This window comes from Microtus oregoni, unplaced genomic scaffold, assembly GCF_018167655.1.
Source record: "Microtus oregoni isolate MIOR12 unplaced genomic scaffold, Mior012 000085F_ref0000168, whole genome shotgun sequence".
NCBI lineage: Eukaryota > Metazoa > Chordata > Mammalia > Rodentia > Cricetidae > Microtus > Microtus oregoni.
Genome location: NW_024544551.1, coordinates 5,523,522 through 5,547,953, shown reverse-complemented (window position 1 = coordinate 5,547,953; position 24,432 = coordinate 5,523,522). Strand labels below are relative to the sequence as shown.

The following is a 24,432-nucleotide window of genomic DNA, read 5'->3' as shown; positions in this document are numbered from 1 at the left end:
TCACAAGGTAGTGCATTAGCGCCAGAACAGTGTGTCTCTGGGGTTTACGACTGGGGTGGCGGCATACTAGGGCATAAAGTATTTCATTATACTTTTTTTTTTGTCAGCCCTGCCCTATCTCGCAAGCTCCATTGCCATACATTATTTGTTCAGATAAAGCCCAATGTTCAGGGTGACTAATCGCAGAACTGTGTTCCAGATGGTTTGATTACAGGATGTGGTTAAAGTGACTCTTCAAACATTCAGCCCAGCAGTAGGGCTCCCTTAAAAAAAAAAAAAAACTGTTTCATGGTCATGTGACAACATTGACTTTTCTTGTGCTGGTGCACTATACATCCTTGGTATAGGCAACAGAAAAACCATTTTTCTCTTTTGGCTGGTAGGTATTTTATGGACAAACTTAAAAACTTCTCAAATAATTATAAACTTTGTGCCCTGAAAAGGAATCTAGTTGAAGGGAAAGCGGTCCAGAGCCACTAGAGCAGTCTCAGCTTTGAGAAGAGCACCAGGATAGCATCCAACAGAAAAAACCAGGGACTGTTTGGAGAGGAATTCCACACAAAGGACTGCTGATAAGCCCCGCCCTATGCAGTAGTCACACTGGGACCCAGGATCTGAAACAGTGGCCTTTCTATTATCCTTGGTGTTTCTCTAGAAAAGTAAAATAAAAGAAAGTGTAGCCCACGAGGGGGCGGGGCTTGGATTTACAGCAGAAACGGGTTACAGTTTGGTGTTATTAGAATGAGGTTTGTGTTTTCTGCCTGAGTGCACACCAAATCCATCCAGATGTATCTTGGTGATGCTCCCATTCCCAAGGATGAGGCTCTTTTAAGACTCAGACAGTCTTTAAACTGTAATATAAGCAGAGTGATGCAGAACCACTGGGCAATCAGCATTTGCCCAGTTCTTGAGGCAGCGGCTTCACAGATACAAGAAATAGTAACTTAGAAGCAGAATCTCTCCAAAGAGAAAGTCTGCCACCCCGTAAGTTAGTGGGAAATTACTCTTATGGAAAAAATACAGAAGCAGTGAGACCTCGAGAAAAGGCGCTGATTGTGATGAGAGTCCTGGAGGTTCGAAAGTGTTGAGTGATCTTGTGCTTGAGGGTCAGTGCTTATCAGGGATGTATGTGCAAACACCATACCAAATACAAAGGAGTGCTAGAAGAGACCCGCTCACGGTGCCCAGGAATGGAGGGAAATGTAAAGGAGCGTCCTACCAGGATATGACACATCTTATGTTCAAACATGTATGAGTTTCTCACGGAAGCATTCCTAGTGAGCAGAAAGCCATGGGTGACTCAAGTTCCCACAGGAGGGAGAACTCTGCCATCTTGCTGGTCCCACCCCACTTAACTCCCCCCAAAGAAGGCACACACACATATACACACACACAAGTATTGAGGTGTTGATCTAGCGCTTGGCATCTTTGTCTCATCTCTTAGCTATTACATCTTTGAGGCCCTTGCCCATCCTGGTCCTCTTAGTTAACACAGAGATCTTTAGACTTCTCTTTGTATCATCATTTCCAAGTTTCTACATTGCCAACCCAGATTCCTGGCATGAATGTGTCTGATTGCCTCTGTATCAGGCTCCAGTCACTGATCCGGTGATAGGAGGTTAGGTTTAGGATTACTGGTATGAGAACTTGCTGGTCTAAGACGTCCTTCTGAGCAGGGCATGAGGGTAGAGCAGGAACCAAGAGCATCACACCCAGGTTCTCATCTAATGTGAGATTGTCCTAGTCTAGTAAAGAGCACACTCTTTAAGTACTGGTAATATGCAAAGCCATGCTTCGACTTCTAGATTGTGATGCATGTCTACCCCGACTGTAAGACTGTAGACCCTGTAAGTACAGAAGCTGAACAGATTTTCCAACAAAGTGTGATTCAGTAGCAACCAATAAGTACTTAAAAAAGACCCAATAGACACAGCCAATACTTGATGGGTCTGAGTAGAAAACAGAGCGTGAATCTTTATGAAGCCTCTGTGTGTGAGTGTGTGTGTGTGTGTATACCAGTATGTGGGATGAAGTGTCAACAATATGAAGAAGAAAGTCATACTATTGAGCTTCCCATTCTATCCTTGTATGTCCCCCCATTTGCTTAGGATTAACAGGAATATGCCTAAGGAATTTTTCAAATAGGTGGAAAGGGAATGGCAAAAAAAAAAAAAAAACCCAGTGAGATCCTTATTCTTATAAACATAAAAAGGGCTTGAAGAGAGAGACAGGCAAGGGATTCAGAAGAATTAAGTGTGCTTGAAAAGACAAACCTTCAGGGAACTAAGTATGTATATTTTCTAATTTATTTAGAAAGAAACGTACCTTTAAGCCTGGGCTTATGAAGTTCAAGCCTGTACTTTCTGGGCACTTTCATCTGATTTACATCACTCACTGTGCCTTTTGTAACTTATGCTTCATATAGCCTTGTGTTACAAAACATTTAAAATTTATAATTTCATCAAAATCATAAAAAATTATAGATTTGATGTACTGATTGAGGCAGGGTCTCACTGTATAGCCCTTAGCTGGCCTGGAACTCACTCTGTTGAGCAGTCTGGCCTCCAGCTCACAGAGAATCACCAGCCTCTGGTGGAAATAAAGGACAGTGCCACCACTTCCAGCAATTTCCATGTTTCAGAGCTAAACCGCCTACTTGGGCCTTCACAATGGCCGCGGACCACCTACAAAAAAACAGTGAATTGTAGTTCATGGAGGAAGAGTCCCAAACCTCTCCCCCAACCTGGAGCCTCAGCTGAGTGTCTGTACTCCCTCTGAGCAAATTCAACTGCTATGACTCCGAGGAGAGGCTTGCACAAGATGGACCACCACAGGGCCATGAATCTAATTAGCACTGCTTGAAGGGGCTGTTAAAAAATGAATTAAAACAAAAAAAAACAAAACAAAAAGCCACCCTGGGAGAGGAGCATTTCTTTTGAGCGTTTTAAATTCAGAGTGCTTCTTGAAATTAGGGTGACTTATTTAGGTTCCCTGAAGTTGAAAGTGGGCTTTTCTTTACAGAATTTTACTCCTTCCAGTACAGACAACAACGTGGCGCACGTGGCTGCTAAGCAGTAGCAGATGTGAACTGTTTTTTCACGTGGAAGTTGCAACTGCACTTCTGTCTCCCTGACCGTTTCAACCTGTGGCCCGGGATAACCACTGATTTATGGCTTATGTTGGGTCCCTTCCTTCTTTTTGGCCCGGTTACCCTCGCCTGGCTGGAGGCCGCAGATTTGGCTGTCAGGGTACCATGAGGGTGGGGGTGGGGCTGCTTCCAACTTCCACTGCCTTTGTGGGGCTTCTGGCGATGGATGCTTCAGCTCTCCCGCAGCTGGGAGCATCCTTCCTCCTGCCCTTTCTCCTTGCCTTGTCATCCTGTGCTCAGGCCAGCTGCATCGGGCCAGCCAATCAGACGTGAGCGTTCGCAGCAGGCACTGGCCAATGGGCGGCCCGCGTTTTCTGGAAACGCGAAACCCTTAGGGGAGAAGCAGTAACAAAAGCCTTTCACTGCAGACAAATGTTAAGTGTCTGTGCAGACTTTTCCTGTTTTTAATTTTATTACTGCAAGAATGGAAGGTTTGTTGTTTCTTTCATGTTTCCTTTCAAGCAATTTTAATTATACATTTGTGCTACATCAGGGACTCTGGAACGCAGTGATTTCAGCCTATTGCCTCTGAAGCTAAAATGCAGTAACCTTCTGGCAATACAGATACATTCCCTCACTGTAAATATAGCTGACACGCTAAAGAATTTTAAGCAGCTGCAGAGGTCTCTGACACCACACACGGTGCCCCAGAGAGCAGATGATGAGAAAGGCAGCCCAGTTTGCCCCTCTCCTCCACACCCCACCCCTCTTTCCTGAAGGGATGTGCTCATAAAGAATCCTTTCCGATTGTTCCATCTTGTGCAATTTTTGACCGAATGCCTAATTGCTATTGATTCTCATCACAATGGGATTTTTCATACTCAACGGTTAAAAACGCCCCCACCCTTCCTCCATGGGGGAATAAAAAGGAATCAAGCCTGATTTCAGGCGATGCTTGCCATTCTTTTTAGCTTTTCTTCCCCGGCTAGCCTACTGCCGGTGGAATTTCTAGTGAGTTAAATCAGCCGCCACGTAACTAGCAGCAGCCCCAACCATATGGAAAACAATTTTAAGATCTCTTTTTGAGACTTTTGAGAGAAAAAAATCTCCCTTCCCCAGTACTCGAGACCCAACCATTTAGATTATTTTACCTTCTATTTAAGGGTTCTCCAGTAACAACAACAACAACAAAGGTCTTGCTTTGTGAGGTTCCCAAGATGGTAGATAGTATAGGTGAGTAAGTCGTCCAGTAAAGACTTGGAGAAAGGGTCTCTGGGGGTGGAAGGGGTAGGCACTGAAAGAAACAATGGCTCCCTTCAATGTTTCATTTATTCACCTTACTCTTGTAATTGTCTCAGAATCCAGCCTCTTTACAGATGCGCTTTAAGGACTTGTGTGTGTGTGTGTGTGTGTGTGTGTGTGTGTGTGTGTATGTGTGTGTGTGCGTGTGTATGTGTGTGTGCGTGTGTGTGTGTTTCCTTAAAGTAGCACTTGTTCTTCGCAGGAACAAGCAGGGTGTTATGTGTCCCTCAGCGCTGTCTGGCACACTGCACACCCTCAGGTTTAGTGACCCACAGACACAGTGCCGAGGTGAAGCCTGCAGTGCAGCGGAGGGAAAGCAGGGTGGCTGGAAGGAAACGTGTGACGGTTCTGAGCGTTCTCTCCTAATCCTCTGTGGCAAATGCTCACCAAAGTTGACTGCCGATAACCCCAAGAGCGAATGTGTTGTGCACACTTATTTTCTTACGAGAGCTATTTTAAGAGCCTCGGAGCCCTTTGGGCTGCTCGCTGCTTCACAGAGTCAACGAGGGGAGGGTCAAGAAGAAGTCACAGCTGCCCCAAGGCCCTGCCTTTTCCGCCGTGCCTATTTTTACATATCTGCAAGTGGGATTTTTCTTTTCTTAATAAAAAAAAAAGTTGCCATTGTTTTATAGTGTTGAATTGGAAACCAGATTCCTCTCAGTCACCCTCTGCCTTAAGCACTGGTAACTCCGGCTTGGTTTACGTTGGCTGCCTGCCAAACGAAAGCAATTATGTGTAATAATAGAAAAATTAAGAGGTGAATGTCACCGCTTTACAGCAGGACATGGCAAAAAACCATTTCCTTCTGTCAGCAATATCTTGATCACACCCTCACACACTCTCACCCCTTTGCACCACATTCGTGAGTGTGTGCACGCACGCACGAACACACACACACACACAATTTCCTGTGGGTTTTTACTTGAGGTCACTGAAACCAGAAAGGGGAAGGATGCAAACCGCAGCTTCTGAAAGCCATGTGAGAATAGAACTTTGCTGGTAAAAATAATAATAATAATAAACGAAGTGGAAATAAAGTAATAGGTGTTAAATGTGCTCCCCTTTAACCACCCCCTCTCCCCTACAGGTGTCCTGGTGGTCAATGTCACGTGGAGGAACAAGACGTATGTGGGGACCCTACTAGACTGCACCAAGCACGACTGGGCCCCTCCTAGGTGGGTGCCTTTTCTTTCTTGCTCCTTCCTCTGCTTCCCCTTTCCCATTTCTGCAAAGAAGCTATAGAAAGAAATGAATAATATATAAAACTCTTCCTGTAATTGAAACCAGGCAAAGGAGAACTGAGCCCTTTAGGCCTGATCTGTAAAGTGCAGATGCTAGCTTTCTTTTCCATCGGGTTTCTTGTCAGTCCGCGCCCCCCCCCCCCCTTCTCTCCTTTGTTTTCTTCTCCTTTTTCAAGATGGGAATTGGAACTGATTGAAAGCCGGCTCTTTGAGCTGCTCCCCTTTGATTCTCTGTGGGTGGATATAATGCATTTGGTAGCCTGGTCTTGAGCCGATGAACCTGTGCAAAAATAGAATGTCCTTCCCTTGGCTTCACCCCGCCCTCGAAATGGCAAGGTGGCCGGTGCTCTGTGCTAGCTTGTGTCCCTGTGATCTCCCCTGGCTCTTTTGAAGATGCTCATTGTGATATCCATTCCTTGCTTCCCTAGGTTTTGTGAATCACCAACGAGTGACCTGGAGATGCGAGGGGGCCGGGGCAGAGGGAAGAGAGCGAGGTCTGCCGCGGCCGCCCCCGGCGCCGAGGTCAGCTTCACGGAGTCCAGAGGGCTGCAGAGCAAGAACAGAGGGGGGGCCAATGGGAAAGGGAGGCGTGGCAGCCTCAACGCCAGTGGACGAAGGACCCCCCCAAACTGTGCTGCAGAGGACATCAAAGCCAGCCCTTCCTCCACCAACAAAAGGAAGAACAAGCCCCCGATGGAGCTGGATCTGAACTCCAGCTCTGAGGACAGTAAACCCGGGAAACGGGTCCGCACCAATTCCAGAAGCACCCCTACCACCCCTCAAGGGAAACCAGAGACGACATTTTTGGACCAAGGCTGTTCCTCTCCAGTGTTAATTGATTGCCCCCACCCAAACTGCAACAAAAAGTACAAGCACATAAATGGCCTTAGGTACCACCAGGCACATGCGCACCTGGACCCAGAGAACAAGCTGGAGTTCGAGCCTGATAGTGAGGACAAGATCTCGGACTGTGAGGAAGCCTTGAGTAATGTGGCCCTCGAGTGCAGTGAGCCAAGCACAGGTGTGTCATCATATGACCAGGTGAAGGCACCTGCATCACCCGGGACTGGGAACCCCCCTGGGACCCCCAAAGGAAAGAGAGAACTCATGAGCAATGGCCCCGGTTCTGTCATAGGTTCGAAAACCGGGAAGAATTCTGGCAAGAAGAAGGGCCTTAACAGTGAACTGAGCAACCTTCCAGTCATCTCCAACATGGCAGCCGCCTTGGACGGCTGCACAGCAGCAGACAGCAGCTTAGCTGCCGAAATGCCCAAACTGGAAGCTGAAGGACTGATTGACAAAAAAGGTTTGGGGGACAAAGAAAAGGGCAAAAAAGCAAACAATTGCAAAGTGGACAAAAACCTCTCTAAACTGAAAAGTGCCCGGCCCATCGCCCCTGCCCCAGCCCCTACGCCCCCACAGCTGATTGCTATCCCTACCGCTGCCTTCACATCCACCACCACGGGGACCATACCTGGACTGCCCTCCCTCACGACCACTGTGGTCCAGGCTACACCAAAGAGCCCTCCATTGAAGCCTATTCAACCAAAGCCCACAATTATGGGGGAGCCCATCACCGTGAACCCAGCTCTGGTGTCGCTCAAAGACAAAAAGAAAAAGGAGAAGCGGAAGCTAAAGGACAAAGAAGGAAAAGAGACTGGGGGTCCCAAAATGGATGCTAAGCTGGGGAAGCTGGAGGATGCCAAGGTAGCTGGCAAGGATTTGACGGGGCATTTCTTAAAGGACCATCTCAGTAAGAGTGAAGGGCTGGCGAATGGATTGTCCGAGTCTCAGGAGAGCCGCATGGCCAGCATCAAAGCTGAGGCCGATAAGGTTTACACATTCACGGACAACGCTCCCAGCCCTTCTATCGGGAGTGCCTCCCGGATGGAATGCAGCACCCTGGTGAACGGGCAGGCACCCATGGTCCCCCTGCATGTGTTGACACAGAACGGGGCTGAGAGTTCAGCGGCCAAGACCAGCAGCCCAGCCTATTCGGATATATCAGATGCTGCAGATGATGGTGGTTCTGACAGCAGGTCGGAGGGTATGAGGTCAAAGGCCAGTTCCCCATCAGATATCATTGCTAATAAAGACGGTGTCGTGAAAGGGCATCCTTCAACCTCAGCGCAATCATCTCAGCTGAAAGAGTCCCACTCTCCCTATTACCACGGCTACGAGTCTTATTATTCTCCAAGTTACATGCACCCTGGACAAGTTGGGGCCCCCACAGCTGGGAATGGTGGGAACACGCAGGGCATGAAGATCAAGAAGGAGTCGGAGGAAGATGCCGAGAAGAAAGACAAGGCAGAGCAGTTAGATTCCAAGAAAGTGGACCATAATTCTACATCCCTACAGCCTCAGCACCAGTCAGTCATCACACAAAGACACCCTGCCCTGGCTCAGTCACTTTATTACGGCCAGTATGCCTATGGGCTCTATATGGACCAGAAATCTCTGATGGCCACCAGCCCCGCCTACAGACAGCAGTATGAGAAGTACTATGAGGACCAGAGGCTGGCCGAGCAGAAAATGGCCCAGACTGGGAGAGGGGACTGTGAAAGAAAGGCTGAGCTCCCCTTGAAAGAACTGGGCAAGGAAGACGGTAAACAGAAAAACATGCCATCGGCCACAATCTCAAAAGCTCCCTCTACTCCGGAGCCTAACAAAAACCATTCTAAAGTAGGGCCAACAGTGCCTAATAAAACTGAGGAGACAGGTAAATCACAGCTTCTCTCCAGTCACCAGCAGCAGCTTCAGGCCGACAGCTTCAAAGCTAAGCAGATGGAAAACCACCAGCTTATTAAGGAGGCTGTAGAAATGAAGTCTGTCATGGACTCTATGAAGCAGACAGGTGTAGACCCAACCTCGAGATTTAAACAAGTAAGATTGTGGAGTGTGGCCCCAACAGACAGGGAGCAGTCTGAGTTGTGCACATATGTTGGGCTTGATCTTGCGAGGCATTTTTCATTGGGAGGAAGCGATCATCAGAGTTTGTTCCTCCTCTCTTGAAAAAATACCCCTGGGAGTTCCTGTACAACTCTAAAATGTACAGGACCCACTGTTTATCTAAATTAGTGTGGAGAGGAACTCTGGGCATGCGCCCTGTGTGGGTTTCCTAAGTCTGTAACTCTGGGGTAATTTCTTCATGAGCTTAAGGTGAAGGCGTTTCACTAAAGGGCCTCTGACGTCTCTCGAACTCTGAGATTTTCGATCCCTCCACTAAAGCACTCGTTCTTTTTATTTACCAAGTTTCCAGTGCCTTCTAAGATTTCTAAACCCAGGGCACTGGGCTCCTGCTTCACCACTTAGTGAACTGTGGGCACCAGATGTCTCTGGCAAAGGGTCTCAGATGCCAGAATTTCTGTTTTATGTTCTGTTTAGAACCCAAAGTAGAACACTCTTGTGCTGCGGGTTTGCAAGGGGTCAGGAGCTGCAGGTGATGCGTCTCAGCCGTTCCTCCAGCCACCCTGAGAACACGTGAAGTGCAGTCACCATGAAACCATACATATGCAGCTCGGTCTCCCCGACTCACTGCTGCCCTGTGATCATTAATTCTGGTATTCCCCGGGACCAGCACCCCAACTTACCTCCCTGTGCTTGCCCCCTAGTGAGTCAGAACAAGAGTACTTTACTGTTCTGTATGTTTCCGGCCAGAGCTGGGACGGAGGACCAACTTGAAATTCTCATTCAAGACTTGAACCTCCAGGGGGTTTAACGCCATGAACGTGCAGAGTCAGCAAGGCCATACGGATCTTCAGTTCCATGCCCTTCAGAGCTCGAAATCAGGCTCTTGTTTCCCAGGGTTGCAGTAGAACAAGACAATCTGGGAGGGCTTATCGTTGGGTTTGTCTTCTAATAAATAAGTCATAATACGTGCCATTAACTTGACATTTTTGGTTCTAAAATGTTAGCATATTAATGAGAAGCAAGGCAGCTTAACAAGCCTCAGCTGTAGTCAGTGAAGAAAATGTGTTAGGACACCAAGAGTTTTTTTGCTTTTCCTTCTAATTGGTGTTAACAGCTGTAGCAATTGCTTAAATTTCCTACTATTAGCTTGAGGTATAGTTTTTGAAATCCCCTTTACCTGCGTGAGATAGGAAAAGGAAAGCAAAGATTGAATTAAATGCGTCTGAGGATATTATTTAAGGTTCCAGCTTTTCAGCCCAGCTGCCATGTGCCCCCTTGATGTTGGCTGAACTTTCAAAGCCTTTGGTTTAGCCTGTGGTACAAGGATTGATGATGAAGCCTACCTCAGGCACTATTACTTTATCAGAATAGGAGGAACAGCATGTTAACCCAGTGTGAAATAATAGTAAGTAGCGCTGTTGTGTCGATGAATGGGTTTGCTTTCTAATCAATGAGATTTTAAGGCAGGTCTTTATTTTAAAACCAGGATCCAGATGCAAGGACATGGCATCATTATGTGTACCAGCCCAAGTATCTAGATCAACAAAAGCCAGAAGAACTTGACAGAGAAAAGAAATCGAAAGAGGACAGTCCAAGGAAGACGCCTAACAAAGAGAGTGGTGCCCCAGGCCTTCCTGTGTCTTTAACGAACATCAAAGAGGAGCCCAAGGAGGCCAAGCGCCCCGACTCTCAGTCAGGGGAGGAAAGCAAGCTCAAGGCCGATGATCGGAGGACGCCGCTGAACTGGAAGGACTCTCGGGGGACAAGAGCGGCTGTGTCCTCACCCATGAGCCAGCATCAGTCCTACATACAGTACTTGCATGCTTATCCTTACCCGCAGATGTACGACCCCAGCCACCCTGCATACCGGGCTGTTTCTCCTGTCTTAATGCACAGTTACCCTGGTACGTGTTGTGGGTTCTAACTACATTGGAGGGAAGAGGATGTGTTCAAATGATAGCTATTAACAACTGAAGATAAATTAGAGGCTTTCGGGAATGACATTTGTTTTGCTTGTTTTTTAATGCTACTTAAAGTCCCCAAGATGAAACTGATTTAATGTGAGATTTTTATATTTTGTAATGAAATGTCAGGAGTCCTCGGGCTCTAGCTTCCCTGGTTCCTGATGGCTTACTGGAGACGTTTAGACTGACAGATACTTTATTGCCTGTGGAAATATTCTAAGCACTTACTGTCATAATCATTATAGTTACTGTTTCTTTCACTTAAGCGGACACATAAATGGATGAAGTAGCTGTAAGCTCAATTCTGTTTATATCCTCCGTTCATCAGGATGAATTAACCAGAGAAGAAAATCGGGGAACCTAGACACAGATAAACAATGATGTAGCCCGTTCTTAATGTGACCCTTTATTTTAAGGTGTCTGACTCGGACCCAAAATTCACGTAATTGAACTGTTTTTTCTTTTTTGTTTTGTTTTTAAGATGTAGCCTGTAACATGATGTGTCATTTGCTGTTTATCTACAGGGGCCTATCTCTCTCCAGGATTTCATTATCCTGTTTATGGGAAGATGTCTGGGAGAGAGGAGGCAGAGAAAGTCAATACCAGCCCCAGCATCAACACAAAAACAGCCAGTGAAGCCAAAGCCCTGGACCTGCTCCAACATCACGCCAACCAATACCGCAGCAAGTCCCCTGCTGTAAGCCTCCTTTTGTTGGTAGTTAAAAGGCCATGTTTGGGGGGGACAGGGGGGACAAGCAACAGAACAGTCATGAAAGAGAAATGGTTTAGGAACCCAGCTGGGATTTCAGGATGCTGTTCTATTCCGATACATAAAGAATGGAATGTTGAAATATAAGATGTGGTCACACAGGAGGGGAAAATGTCATTGCAGCCTTTGTGGGAGCAGGGAGCTTTTCTGTTGCAAAAGTGTGGTATTCTCTGCTTATCCAGGAGGAGGTGTGTAAGGTTGAAATTTAAGTTTATAGTGACTTCTTGTGTAAAATGTTTGTGGTTTAAACATTAGGAAAGGAAATGCCGGAGGACTGTTTTATAGTGTCCTTGTGATGAAGTGGCTCAAAGGCCACCGACTGTTGGCCTATAAGACAAATTGAGCTTTTACAAAATGTTTTCTTAAGGGTGGGGGTTGTAGGTCAGTGGTAGAGCACTTACCTATCATGTGCCCAGGTGACATTTCTAGCCTGAAAAACAAACAGCAAAGATACAAATTAAAAACGAACAAACAAATGTTTTCCTCAGAAGCACCTTTCAAAAATGGAAGTTTTCTTGTTCAAATTAGAAGACTTGCTTCCTGTTAAAGACAGTAGCAAATGTAGCCCAAAATTACATGACAGTGGCTGATGGGAAAAGAAACCCAATCTAGACAGTCTGCCTAGCTCCTCATGTGTCTAAGTATGTACATAGATAAAGGTCACCCTGTCCCCTGTGCTGGTCAGCCAACCTGAGGTTTCAGATCCTTCTGTTGACCTGGGTATTCCCATGGTCCATATTCATAGTCAGAACTCTGCGCGTGGGGAGCAGTGCTGAGGGTCCATGACACACCATGGCAGCTGATTTTATCCAGACATTCATTTGAGTCCGGGGACTCTCATACAAGCCAGAGTCACTTGGCTGGGGAATAAGGCTGCTTCTGCTGCCCGCCCAGTGGCCTTGATGCATTGCCCTGTCCCTCTCATTCGACAGAAGCAATCCAAAAAATGTCTTTGTGAAAGAGACAGCAAAATGACAACTGCTGGTCCTAAACGCTGTGTATAAAGAGACCGATTAACATTAAAATCGTGCTTACAGTTTGGATACAACCGCTACAGAGAAGCTAAAACGGTGATCCGTGCATGGTCCTTGTTTTGTGATTCCTCCGTTCTGTACATTCAGGCTTTGTTCCAGTGAGGGAGCCTAGAGCAGGGAAGGGGGAGTAAGGGTCTAAAGGGAGAAGTATGTGAGAGACACAATCTTTAATTTTCTCCAATGAGGAAGAGCTGCCATTTCGGGTGACTTCTTAGAAATGAAGAATCTGGAATGTGGGCAGGACTGTGGTTTCCTGTCAAGTCCACCCACCCTGAAAGTGCAGGGGAGTAGTTCCTGAACCTCTTGGGCTACCCCGTCCCCCTTTATAAAACATAGTATTCGACTACAAGCCTGCATTCATCCTTGTGTTTTCAGTTTAATTTCCCGATTAGCTCCAAGTATCTACTACAAGGAAAGCGCTATGTAAGAGTTCTTACACTGCACCGTTGAGGAAATAATGACAAGAAAACAAGTCTTAATATTTTTAGTATGCCAACTTCCTTCATAACATTCATGCAGTCTAGCTGCATCACAGCCGTGTAACTCATGACTACAGCCAGGAAGGAGAAGTATAAAGGGATTAAAATATGTGTGCTGTATATTGTGTGAATTTGACTTTGGGTGTGTGTTTCTGTAGGAACACAATGGATGCTTTTGTTTGTTTGTTTGCTTGTTTGCTTTGAGACAGGATTTCTCTGTGTAGCCCTGCCTGTCCTGGAACCCACTTTGTAGATCAGGCTGCCCTCAAACTCACAGGGATCCTCCTGCCTCTGCCTTCAGAGCTGTGGAACTAAAGTGTACCTATAATTTTTTTTGAAAAATTTACTGATAATTTCCCTCCACAAAGCATAAATAAAAGGATAATTAGAAAACCTTTAAGAGTAGTCTCAAAAACTCCTTTTAAAAAATTCATATATAAAAATTGTTTCTGGAAGACACCGAGTGTCTAAACAGCAATTGTGAGTAGTGACTCTTGAGATCATTTTTAGGAAATATATGCAGAAAACATTGATGCTGTTTAGCCTGCTTTGGTAGGCTCTCTGTTGTGAGCCTAGTTCTATTAAGACAAATTCATGTCCTTTGAAGCTGTCTTCCATTGGTATAGGGTTTTGAGTCTGTATTTACTCAATGACCTGTGAAGTATCATGACTGTAGGAAAGGCGCTTTGGTACTGCTAATGTGCTAATGTTTGTATGTCGGTGAAAGGAGGCCCTATTTCTCTTTTCAGCCTGTGGAGAAAACTTCCACCGAGCGGGAACGGGAGACAGAGCGGGACCGGGATCGCCACTCCCCCTTTGGCCAGCGGCACCTGCACACCCACCACCACACCCATGTTGGCATGGGCTACCCTCTCATCCCTGGTCAATATGACCCTTTTCAAGGTCAGCAGCTCATCACATTGGTGCCCTTCTGATTGGGCAAGCAGTTGCTGTGACTTCTTGTCACTAACTTAAAATGACAATACTGAATTTTTGACTAACACTAGCTGTGGGGATGATTCCTAACACTTATTTCCTAGTATTCCTGAGAGACTCACCTAAAGTCATTTGTGTTCTATTGAGGCTTGAAGTAGCTACCACTTAATAAGTGTTACTGGGAGATGTTATTTTGCCAACTGAGGGTGGCAGCCAGCCAGTATCTGGGGTCCCAAATTAAAAAAAAAAAATCAAAAAATAATTTCTTTGGGGAAATTATAGAGAGAAGGGAGTCATGATAGGTGACTCTGGTGAAGTCATTTATTCTGATATCTCCAGTTCTTTTTCCCATGCAAGTAACCAGATGGCCAGTACTAATACTTCTTACCCGGTCGAAGAAGGCATCCCTTGACTGATGGGACACTTGCACTAAAATGAGAAAGACAGAGAGCACGTTTACGACACATGAGGTGATCACATCTTACCTGCCCCATCTGTCACCACATAAGGCATCGGTAGCCGTCTCTATTTTGGTCCCAATACTGGAGAGCCTATTGCTGGTTGTGCTGGACCATTTCTGGTGAGGCCCTTCTTAGTAGTGTGAGGGAGGGGCTTCCTACTCCTTCTTCACAGGGCATAACAGGAAAGCAAGGCTTCTAGAACCCGTTCCTATAAGAACACTTAAGCCCATCAGATCAGTATACGGGCCCCTAGGACCTCATTTTAATTACTTCTGCATAAGCTCTTGAGTCCAAATGCAATGAAAATGGGAATCTGGACCTCAACATGGGATCTCTGCAGGGTAGGGGGCAAATCAGTGATTGCACAGTGCAACTACTTAGCAAGACGATGTTGAAAAATGTGTCCAAATTTAGGGAGTATAAAGGAATTGGGCTTCTGTGTTCATTTGTTACTTTCTGTTGAAAGAATGCACATAGATAGATGATATGGTAGATGGACAGACAGAATAGCTAAATCTCCCAAATCCCAAAGTGCGAGGAGAACGTGGAAGGAAAATGGAATCACGGACGTAAATGGGTATATGTGAGCAGAATAAATATCTCGTTGTTTCTGTATGTTGCCGTAATGTCTCAGATTATCCCTGGATAAGGAAAACATATCCAGATAAAAACCATGGAAGGAGAGAAAAAAATCTTCCTGTTTGCTTTGTTTACTGTGTTTTCCTCAGAATGTTTTTTTTTTTCTTGTACAGCATTTCCCTTGTTCTTTTTTATTGCATTAGTTTAAGAAGGTCTGAGTCTCCCTTGACCTCTGTCTTGGGAATTAGTAGCATGCACAACCCCCATGCTTCCTTTGTCTTAGAGATTAGGACTGTTTTTCTTAAGTTGATTTAGACTCAGAAAAGTGCAGGTCTTTCTGAATTGATTTATCCCACGTACTTTCTGGGACCCATCATGTTGAAGTCACTGGGGCAAATGTTCCAGTGATAGAAGCCATTATAAAAGTATTCTAAACACAATGGCGTGCTGTTTCTCTGCTGCACTGGCTTCTGCTGCTTGTCATTAGCTGGTACCTGTGTGAACCACTCAGCGCCAGGCAGAGCCGCAGAGCCCGCGAGGTGGAAGGGCTGTATCCTCTGAATAGCTATTCAGAAACCCACTATGTGTTCAGGAAAGGCATAGATATTGGCTGCCCTGAATGGTGTGTAATCTGCCCTAGCCACGTGAACCATTTCACATAGACGTTTAGGAAGGGACAAATCACTGCTACTGGTTTTGTGCCCATCACTGCTGGGCCTGTGTCCCTCTTACCTTTCCCGCCTTTCCTTCCCCCTCCCTAGGCTTGACCTCTGCCGCCCTCGTTGCCTCTCAGCAGGTGGCCGCCCAGGCGTCTGCATCAGGAATGTTTCCTGCACAGAGAAGGTAAATATTCCCAACACCTGAAATTAGTGTTCCAGCAGAGACATGCTAACGGTTGCAGGGAAGGAAAGAGAGGCTTTGAGGATGAAACACTTGATGCTTTGCATTTGATATTATTGTAATGAATGAACACATTATGGCAGTATGCTTCCCATGGGACTTAGATTCCATGGGCTTCATTCTATAAATGTGATGTACATCAGTAAGGAAATGATTGATAATTTTTTTTAATATTAAGATGAGAGTAGCATCCTTAGGTTAAGGAAAGGTTATCCCTACAACTTGTTAACAGTATTCACGGGGCTGGTGTAACTCAGTGGTGTAGCAGTTGACTACCATGCCCAGGATCCTAGGCTCTAGCCTCAGTATTATATGATAAAATACCAGGACACAAATCCCTTCATTTTTTTATAGTTAAAAATAAAGTTGCAAGGGGAGAAATGAGCTCCTATAATGCTGAGGGTTATATTTATTCCCTGGTGTTTTAAGTTACCCTACAAGCTGTCGTAAGGAGGAAAAATAAATGCAAAAGAAGATTGCCAGAATAAAATTAACACTCTCCCACGATGGAGTGCATTACTTCGTGTTTTATTTCCCTGGGAATTCAGCAAAAGAAATAGAATTAGCTGTGAAGGGAGCCTTCTAGTCTCGCTGTCTTTAGGCTTTCCCCGTCAGTGTTCTTCCAGAAGTCGATGCTAAGGTGTGCTTTTCTTTTACAGAGAATAACAGGATCGGCCGTGTCCGGTGTCATGTGACTGGATCACATGGGGAAGCGCTTTATATAGACATCAGTTCCATGGTGTTAATTTGAAATGCCTTAATGGCAGGCAAAAACCAGTCATTTCATTTTGTAAATTACAGATTTTATCACAGAGTAACAAATGTTGCTGTAATTAAACTTCTGTTTTATATATATATATATACGTATACATATCTGTATATATACATATATATATATATACATATATATATATATTCTTTACTTTTTTGTAACAGTAACCAGGCTCGCACACACAGGGTCTGCTGCCAAGTTGCAAACCACTCAGTAAAGGAAATTTAAAAAAATGTATTTGTCATGTTGAAAGTGTTAGCCACAACAGGCTGCTTACATTCTTTCCCTTTGAAACTGTAAATAAATAATGTTCTGTATCAGTGTGCCTGAACCTTGCATATCCTTCATCTCTCTCCCATAAAGCCCCCCAGAAAGGCCAACTGTGATGGTGACACTTGGTACAATTTAGATGTCTAATTGGTGGCTCCTGTTAAAGATGCATCAGTGTGAAATGTTCCCGTAGTCACTGTTTGTACTTGTTTATTGTGGAAATAAATACTTTTGGAAGGCATGGGGTTGCCAGAGCCACAAAAACTGTGTTGTATATATAATGTAAAAATTAAGATGGGGAAATAATGAGCATCTGTGAATAACAAGGCATCATTTTTTGATAATCTTGAATGGCAGATAACCCAATAGCCTGCACACCTACCAGAAACATCTGTGATCGCTCTAGTACTTGAATAGCCCTGCGCTCTTTTTTTTTTTTCTTTTCTTTAATGTTTACAATTATCCAGTTTTAGAAAAGAAGGACTTTAACGCCATTGCCTGGTTACTTGTTTTATGCTGTAATCTAGTTTATTTTATGTAAAATGTATATTGAATGCTTTCCTTTTTTATACCTGCCTTAAATAATTTGGCAATCAGAATTAAAAAAGGTTTTGTTTTGTTTTTTTTAAAATAATGGTTTCTTGTGTGTCTGATGTTACTTCTCGTTGGCTAGAAGGAAGTTTAACTTTCAGAGAAGAAGCTCTTCATACTACGAATATGTAAAACAACAATGTGCAGATACCAATTCTTCATACCTAATACACGGCAACAACATATAGACTGTGAATGCGTAAGGCAACTGTGCAGAGACACCACCTCTTCATACATGATATCCAGACAATACAGATACCAACTCTTCATACATGATACACAGGCATAACAGCTGAACACAATGTTTAATTCTGTGAATATGTGCATAAGTACAGGGCATTTGGTCTAGGCATGGGTACATAGCACCCCAAATTGATAGACACAGGTATAATAGTATGCCAAACACGCAAATCTTTTTTTTATTTTTTTGTTTGTTTGTTTTTGCTTTCTCTCTTTTGTTGTTGTTGTTGTTGTTGTTTGTTTTCAAGGCAGGGTTTCTCTGTGTAGCCTTGACTGTCCTGGAACTCACTCTGTAGACCACAGAGTGGTCCTTGAACTCACAAAGATTCATCTGCCTGCCTCTGCCTCTGCCTCTGCCTCCCAAGTACTGACATTAAGGGCACGCCCTGTCTCTGCCTCCTCTCAGATGCTCATATCAAAGGCATGTAACACCATGCCTGGAGTAAACATGTAAGTCTCGTGACATGTGGACAGTTGATAGAACATATAACACATCAGCTGGTTGTCACTGGAGTGACATAAGGGTATTTCATATCAAATTACACCTGTTCTCCTTGCCTCTGCTTCCCATCTCATGATCCACCTGTACCATCCTAAGCTGGGAGAGACTGCAGTGAACAAAACAAAAATCCCCGTGCTCAGAGAGCTTGCATTTTCTGGAATATAAATATATATGGTTATGGTAGGTTGTCTGATAATTGCTATGAAAAAAAGTGAAGGAAGCTGAGCATGTGTGGGCGTTTGTAGCTTGATTAGTCGGGGATGATGTCACTAACTGACAAGAAGGCGGTTCCTGCAAACTTGTGGGAGAGAAGCTACAGTGAGATGGAAAAGCCAGTGCAGAAATCTGCCTTTGCGAATTTACTTCATCTTGGATTGGTTGATTTTTTTTTTTCTTTTTCCTGGTGCTGGGGCTCAAACCCAGGACACCATGCACACCAGGCTACTGTCACTGAGCTACATACCGGAGCCTTTGAGCTTGGCATAACTCATTGCAATCGCGAGTTTCTGGGACTTTCCTCTAAGTACGCTTCTACCAGTTGGTTCACTAAGTTAAAGTGCTGGAACAGACAGAACTTGTCTGGGTATATTCCTTGATTATTCCTTCACAAATAGATTACTGTCACTGCCGAGCAAGACTTGCTGTGCTTTGGCCAAGCTACCTGGGGTGTCATTTGCTCCCAAGTCTAACCCGTGTTGAGGAGAAAGAGATCACTCAGGTAGTTTTCAGATGATTTTTCTTTGGACTTTGATTCATGCAGTTCTTGTGTCTGCAAGCCACCAGACTATTTTATTCCTTCAAGACTTGGTGCCATCTTCTACAGTTAAAAGCGAGTATGTTTCCTCTGTTCAAACAGTTGCTTTCTAGTCTGTCTGTTGGTGGCTTTCCTGCGACTCCGGTTCCTGACCAGCCTTGTAACCGCCAAAACACTAGAACAAAATGCAGGTCGGCTTTTATCCTCCCCAGCTAAAGCAGCGTGTTCCTGTTGAGGGCTGGGAGATAACCGGGCATGCTTGATGGTTTCTCAACTTTGAGTGCTCTGCAATTATTTTCCAAATACTATGCAGGGAGCCAGTCTTCTCTTGAGTTGTAAAGTCGTGCGTGTCTGTTTATCGGGCTTCTGATCGCTCCTACTTAAGTGGCTAAAGAGATTACAAACAGGTGCATGAGACCATGCTTAAGTCTACGCTTGCGGTGGATGTGGATGCTGATAAATATGGAGGGATGCGTGACCAAAGACACAAGGCCATCTGAATAGCCTCCCTCTGCCTTAGGCTTTGCCTGGAATGTTATTCCTGACTGCTTTGCAGTGTTTGCAAAATGAAATTGTATTTGTCCCCCTTACGGTCACCATTGGTGTCTTCACGCAGGCCATGAATTGCCAAAGGCTCGTTGACATTGTGTGTGCCATTTCTCTGGCTGAGTCTATATTCAGCACCGAATGGTAAATTAAAGATTCCCCAAAGACAAGCATACTTGGCTCCATTATATTACTATGATGAATCTGCCATTAATACGCTTCTAATTGTTTTACTTTTATAGACATAAAATCAGTCCCCTTAGTGACTAATAATAGGGTTTATTGATTTTACTAAACATTATTCATTCCAGGCCTGCTCATATCAGCTTGTCCTGAACATATGCAAAAAGCCTGCAGTGCTGGCAGAGTGCAAATGAACTTCCTGGACAAAAGCGAATGAGGGGCTGTTTACAGCTGAGGTCCCAGGGAATGCCAGATATTAAAAACAAGGCAATAGGCTCTATACAGAGCCATTTATTTCTCCGTGAGATTCTCAGATGGCGTTTTCATGGAAACTTGCCATTGATGTTGGGCCCAGGTCATTAACACATGCCTAGTGAAAAGGCTGGCCTTTTCCATTCACACTGGCTCTGACCCCGACTTACCGCAGTTGCAGCCCAAGGCTCCGGGGATGACCTGAATGAATAGAGCTGATTGAGACAGGATGAAACAGCCGTTTAATGGTAATTACTGGCCAGGCCAGTCCCGCTCTGACTCTGAAAAAGAAACAAGACAGGCAAAGCCATTTATGATTGTTTGTGTCACTAACCACAGTCATTTTATTCCCTTTTCCTGCAGCCCTCTGAGTCATAAACGCCGTTTTCTTTCCGTTCACTTGGGGGGAGGGGGAGAAAGCCAAATGAAGCCCCAACGAGCTGACCCTGAGCCAGGCCTGCGCCTTGGATCATCTCTGAGTTCTGTAAACAAATAATATGCAAATAGGGGGATGGGTCTCAGGCTCAGCCATGCTGACAGTTTGGACCAGGTAGTGCTTTGTTTGGGAAACTGGTCTCGGGGTTCTGGGATGTTCAGTACTCCCCGGGATGAGATAAGAAACAACCTTCCCAACAAGCTTTCATCACCAACTGGCAGAGGGAATATAGAATTCCTGTCCAGGTCCAGCTGCACAGTAGATTCCCAAGTCCTTTCTTGTTTGTTACTTTAGTAATTAAAAAAACTGGGGGTAGGCGCTCCACGGCACTAACTTGTAATCCTAGAATTCCTAACGGCAAGGTCAGAAACAGAGAGAGGAGGAACTACAGCTCGCAGGCCTCTACACACAGCTGCTTTGAATGAGAAAAAAAAAACCTTTCCAAATTGAAGGCATGGACCAATCCTTTGAGGTGGTTTCCTCAGCCCCTCAAGTGCACATTTGCACCCGTGGTCTCACACATGTGCATACGAACATACATGGCCACCAAAATAAGAAAACTATCAATGGCTCCAGGAACCGCCACAGAAACACAATGAAGGTTGTCGTTTCGCTAGTGGATAAAGTTGGGTCAAGTCCACGGCTTGTTTTGCTCAGTAGAGTTTACTCTGTAGCTCAAACTGTACAGGTTTGGTACAGGCTGTGTTTCTAAGAGAATTGGATATGGTTCAAAAATTGTTGTTTAAAGCATGTTACCTTTTATTATTTGTTTATTATGTGCAGACACACATACCCACGGTACATGTGTGGAGATTATTGTTTGCAGACACGCTCACATACACACACAGCTATGAAAATCAGAGGACAGCTTACATGGGAGTTGATTTTCTCTCTCACCGTATGGGTCCCAGGGATTGAAACTTCTTTACTCACTGAGCCATCCTGAAGACCCTTGCACAATCGTTAGTATAATTAGTATAGTGTGATTTTGAAAACATGCATGAGGCTGAATTCAGTTTGCACCTCGTTCTATTTACTATATTATTTTGCATTGGCCCTCCAATATATTGTCTCCTAGCATGAAGGTAGATAAATGGGGGACATGGGCAATTCTTAAGTGATTTGCTCGATTTGAACTTGAACTTGCTTTCCATGGAGACATTCATTTCATCCACAAAAATAATCTTTACGAGATTGTCAGACACAGCGTGCATTTTGGTGAGGTCTGTTCTCCACTTAGACACAGATTGAGAAACGGGAAGTTGAGGGTCTTCCAGATGTTTCTGAGCATAGGGCATGGATACCACCCATGCCTATGCAAGTTTCAAGCCCAGGAAAGGGTCCGCTTTGACTATGGACTGAAACTTGGCTACCCATAGTCAAGCCTTTTCACCCAGGATGACGTGTAAGGTGGTGCAGAAATGGTCACCTAAATTCACAGAGGACATGGCCAATCCCAGCAGCACCGTCTGTCCATGTAAGTGCGAGGGAGACCTTGGCACAGCCCTGTAGACAGTCCCAGGGAACAGACTGAACTTGGCATGCCATGTGGAGCTTGCCTGCCACCTCTGCGAGAGACTGTGCTCTGGAAAACCAGGTAGCTTCACCACCCTATAGCTTTCAAGGACACCCCCAACCCCAGCCCCACAACCACCACTGTTGGGTAATCTTCCAGTCAGAAAAAGGAAGGAATCAGAATCGTGTCACAGAGCATGTACGGAGGCCAGAGGACAACTTTTGGGAGTCAGTTTTCTTCTTCCACGTGGGCCTCAGGATCAAACTCAAGTGCCCTTACTGACCGAGCTATCTTGCTGGCTCCTATCTACAAACTCTATTCCCTCTACCATGCTACCTAACATGCCCAAGATTCCAGGGCTCACACACGGATGGGCCGTTGTGTCTACAATATTGACAGAATTTTCATTTAGCCTAGGTAAGAGCGCAGGAATACTGCTATGTCTTACAGAATGCCATAACTGGTAGGTAATGTTAGAAACTGCTAGTTTAAATCTCATAACCATTTTAGATTACAAAATGTCCCCATAGATTAAAGTAAAACCCCAAAAGTGCCTTAGTCTGATTAATGTTGCTGATACAACGCCACCAGCTAAGGTAGTTTTTTTTTTTTTGGGGGGGGGGGTGTTGGGGGAAGTTGAAATAGGGTTTCTTTTTGTAGCTTTGGAGTCTGTTCTGTAATTCGCTCTGTAGCCCAGACTGGCCTTGAAGTCACAGAGATCCACCTGCCTCTGCCTCCTAAGAGCTGGGATTTAGGGTATGTACCATCACCACCCAGCTTGCTAGGAATAGTTTCTAAACAAGATTATTTGGCCTATACTTACTGAGCCTGGGAAATCCTCAGTGGCAGGAGTGTATCTTATGAGAACCTTCTGGCTCCATTGTTACATGGTGGAAAACATCCTCTGAAGAGAGCAGGGTGTAGCACAAAGAGACAGATATTGGGGTTCAAGATGAAGATCAGAAAAGCAAAACAGTCAAGCCACTAGAGAAGTCTCCCCTCTACCAAGGCTGGGCGACTGCAGACTGAGCCCTGAGCCTCTGTCTCCTTCCGTTTTATATTCCTCTTTAATGCTAGGATTACAGGTGTGTGACTCCCTAATACTGGGATTAAAGGGGTGACCTACTACCACTATCTGAATCTGTTTCTGCATTGATCTTGTGTAGCCCAGGGTGGCCTTGAACTCACTAGGAGATCCATCTGCCCGTGTCTCCCAAATCCTGACATTAAAAGGGTGTGACACCATTGCTTGGCCTCTAGTGGCTTTGTCTCACCTTCTGATCTTCAGGCAAGCTTTATTAAATCATAAATAAAATATCACTATAAATGGGGAAGGGACCAGACATCTTTGTATCACGAATCCATTCCTGAAGAAACCCACCTCCATGGCTATTATAATGTCACATCCTCTAGGGCACAACCCACTAAGGTTCACCTCTCAGCACTACTTTGCTGGGGATTAAACTTTTGGATGTGTTTAGACACAACACAAAGGTCATTTGCTCAGGTCCTTGCTGTGTAGTTCATAACATCTGCACTCTACTGCTTCTGAAACCACGTCATAAACTTCCTGGAGAAGTAGGCACAGAGCAGCTCACCTTCGCTAATGCCTTTCAGAGTAAGATGAAGGAAGCTCAGTCTGGTTCTCCAGTCATGAGAGAATGTGGCAAAGACCATGTCAGAGCCAAGCCTAGAACCCTATTAAACTCTAAACCCAGGCCCAGGCCTCCTCAGGAGTTTGGGGACAGGGGTGTGCTCAGGGCATTGCTGCAGGTGTTTGGGGGAGACCTATGTTTGTCAACCTTTTCATGAGGTCAAATCTTCTGTGATGTGCTCCTGAACTAAAAGCCTAGGATGCCAAAGTCGGGCTTAGAGCTCAGAGGCCAAGCGGGGAAGCAGAAAGGTCTGATTCTAGTGGACCGCCATAGGGTCAGTCCAACGCAGGCCATTGCTATGTGCTGACAAAGGCTCTCAACTTTGTGCTTAATCATTTCCAAACGATGTCATTCTTCGTGTCCCAGAGGACTTGCGAGTCAGAAGAGGAGGATGTTTAAACTACAACTTTACACTTACTTCCTGTAACTAGATCTCTCCTTTACATTCTGTATGCACCAAAGGAAGCAAAGCGATGAGAAACATTGATTTGTACAATGTAAATGTTTAAACTGGAATTTCCTAACCTTGAATTAGAACCGCTTTTATTAGAACAAAAGCCTAAAAAAAAAAAAATTAACAAAAACTGGCCTAAGACGTTTTTTTCCCTTCCTCTTTTCCCCTTTTCTCTTTCCCTCTGTCCTCTTTCCTTTTCTGCATGTCTGCCAGTGTGTGAGTCTACACACATATGAGGCCTTAAGGATGATGTCCGAATCCCCCACCATTACTTTTCTCTCTTATTCTCTGAGGCAGTTTCTTGCAATCAACCTTAGACCTCACAGAGTAGCTGTCTGGACAACCAGTTGTTCTGGGAACTCTCCGTCTCTGCCTCCCAGTGCAGGGCACCATGCCCACCCAGCATTTTGTTGAGTCCTGAGCATCTAAATTCTGGTCCTCTTGTTTGACCAGCCCATTAAAAACTGAGTGGTCTTTCTAGCCCCTTTCTTGATTAATGAAAAGTCTCTGTCTTGAATGAAATTTTCTAGAGTCACAACATACTAATTGATTTCTTTTTTTTAGTTCTTTCTAATAATAATGTTAGGGACTAGAGTCG

At 44.9% G+C, this 24,432-nt stretch overlaps 1 protein-coding gene across 4 annotated transcripts in view; it reads left to right on the top strand.

Annotated features, from left to right (window-relative positions):
• LOC121441948 (zinc finger protein 608) overlaps positions 1–17,287 on the top strand; it is a 109,544-nt gene extending 92,257 nt beyond the window's left edge. For 3 of the 4 annotated variants that reach the window (XM_041643365.1, XM_041643366.1, XM_041643367.1), the window contains exons 4-10: positions 5,478–5,565; positions 6,060–8,514; positions 10,028–10,445; positions 11,030–11,202; positions 13,537–13,690; positions 15,525–15,606; positions 16,323–17,287. In XM_041643365.1, the coding sequence (XP_041499299.1) occupies positions 5,478–5,565; positions 6,060–8,514; positions 10,028–10,445; positions 11,030–11,202; positions 13,537–13,690; positions 15,525–15,606; positions 16,323–16,329 (3,377 nt within the window). In that variant the 3' untranslated portion in view covers positions 16,330–17,287. Of the gene's footprint in view, positions 1–5,477; positions 5,566–6,059; positions 8,515–10,027; positions 10,446–11,029; positions 11,203–13,536; positions 13,691–15,524; positions 15,611–16,322 lie in introns of those variants that run through there. The other variant, XM_041643368.1, reaches the window with a different exon arrangement.
• Positions 17,288–24,432: the final 7,145 nt, after the last annotated feature.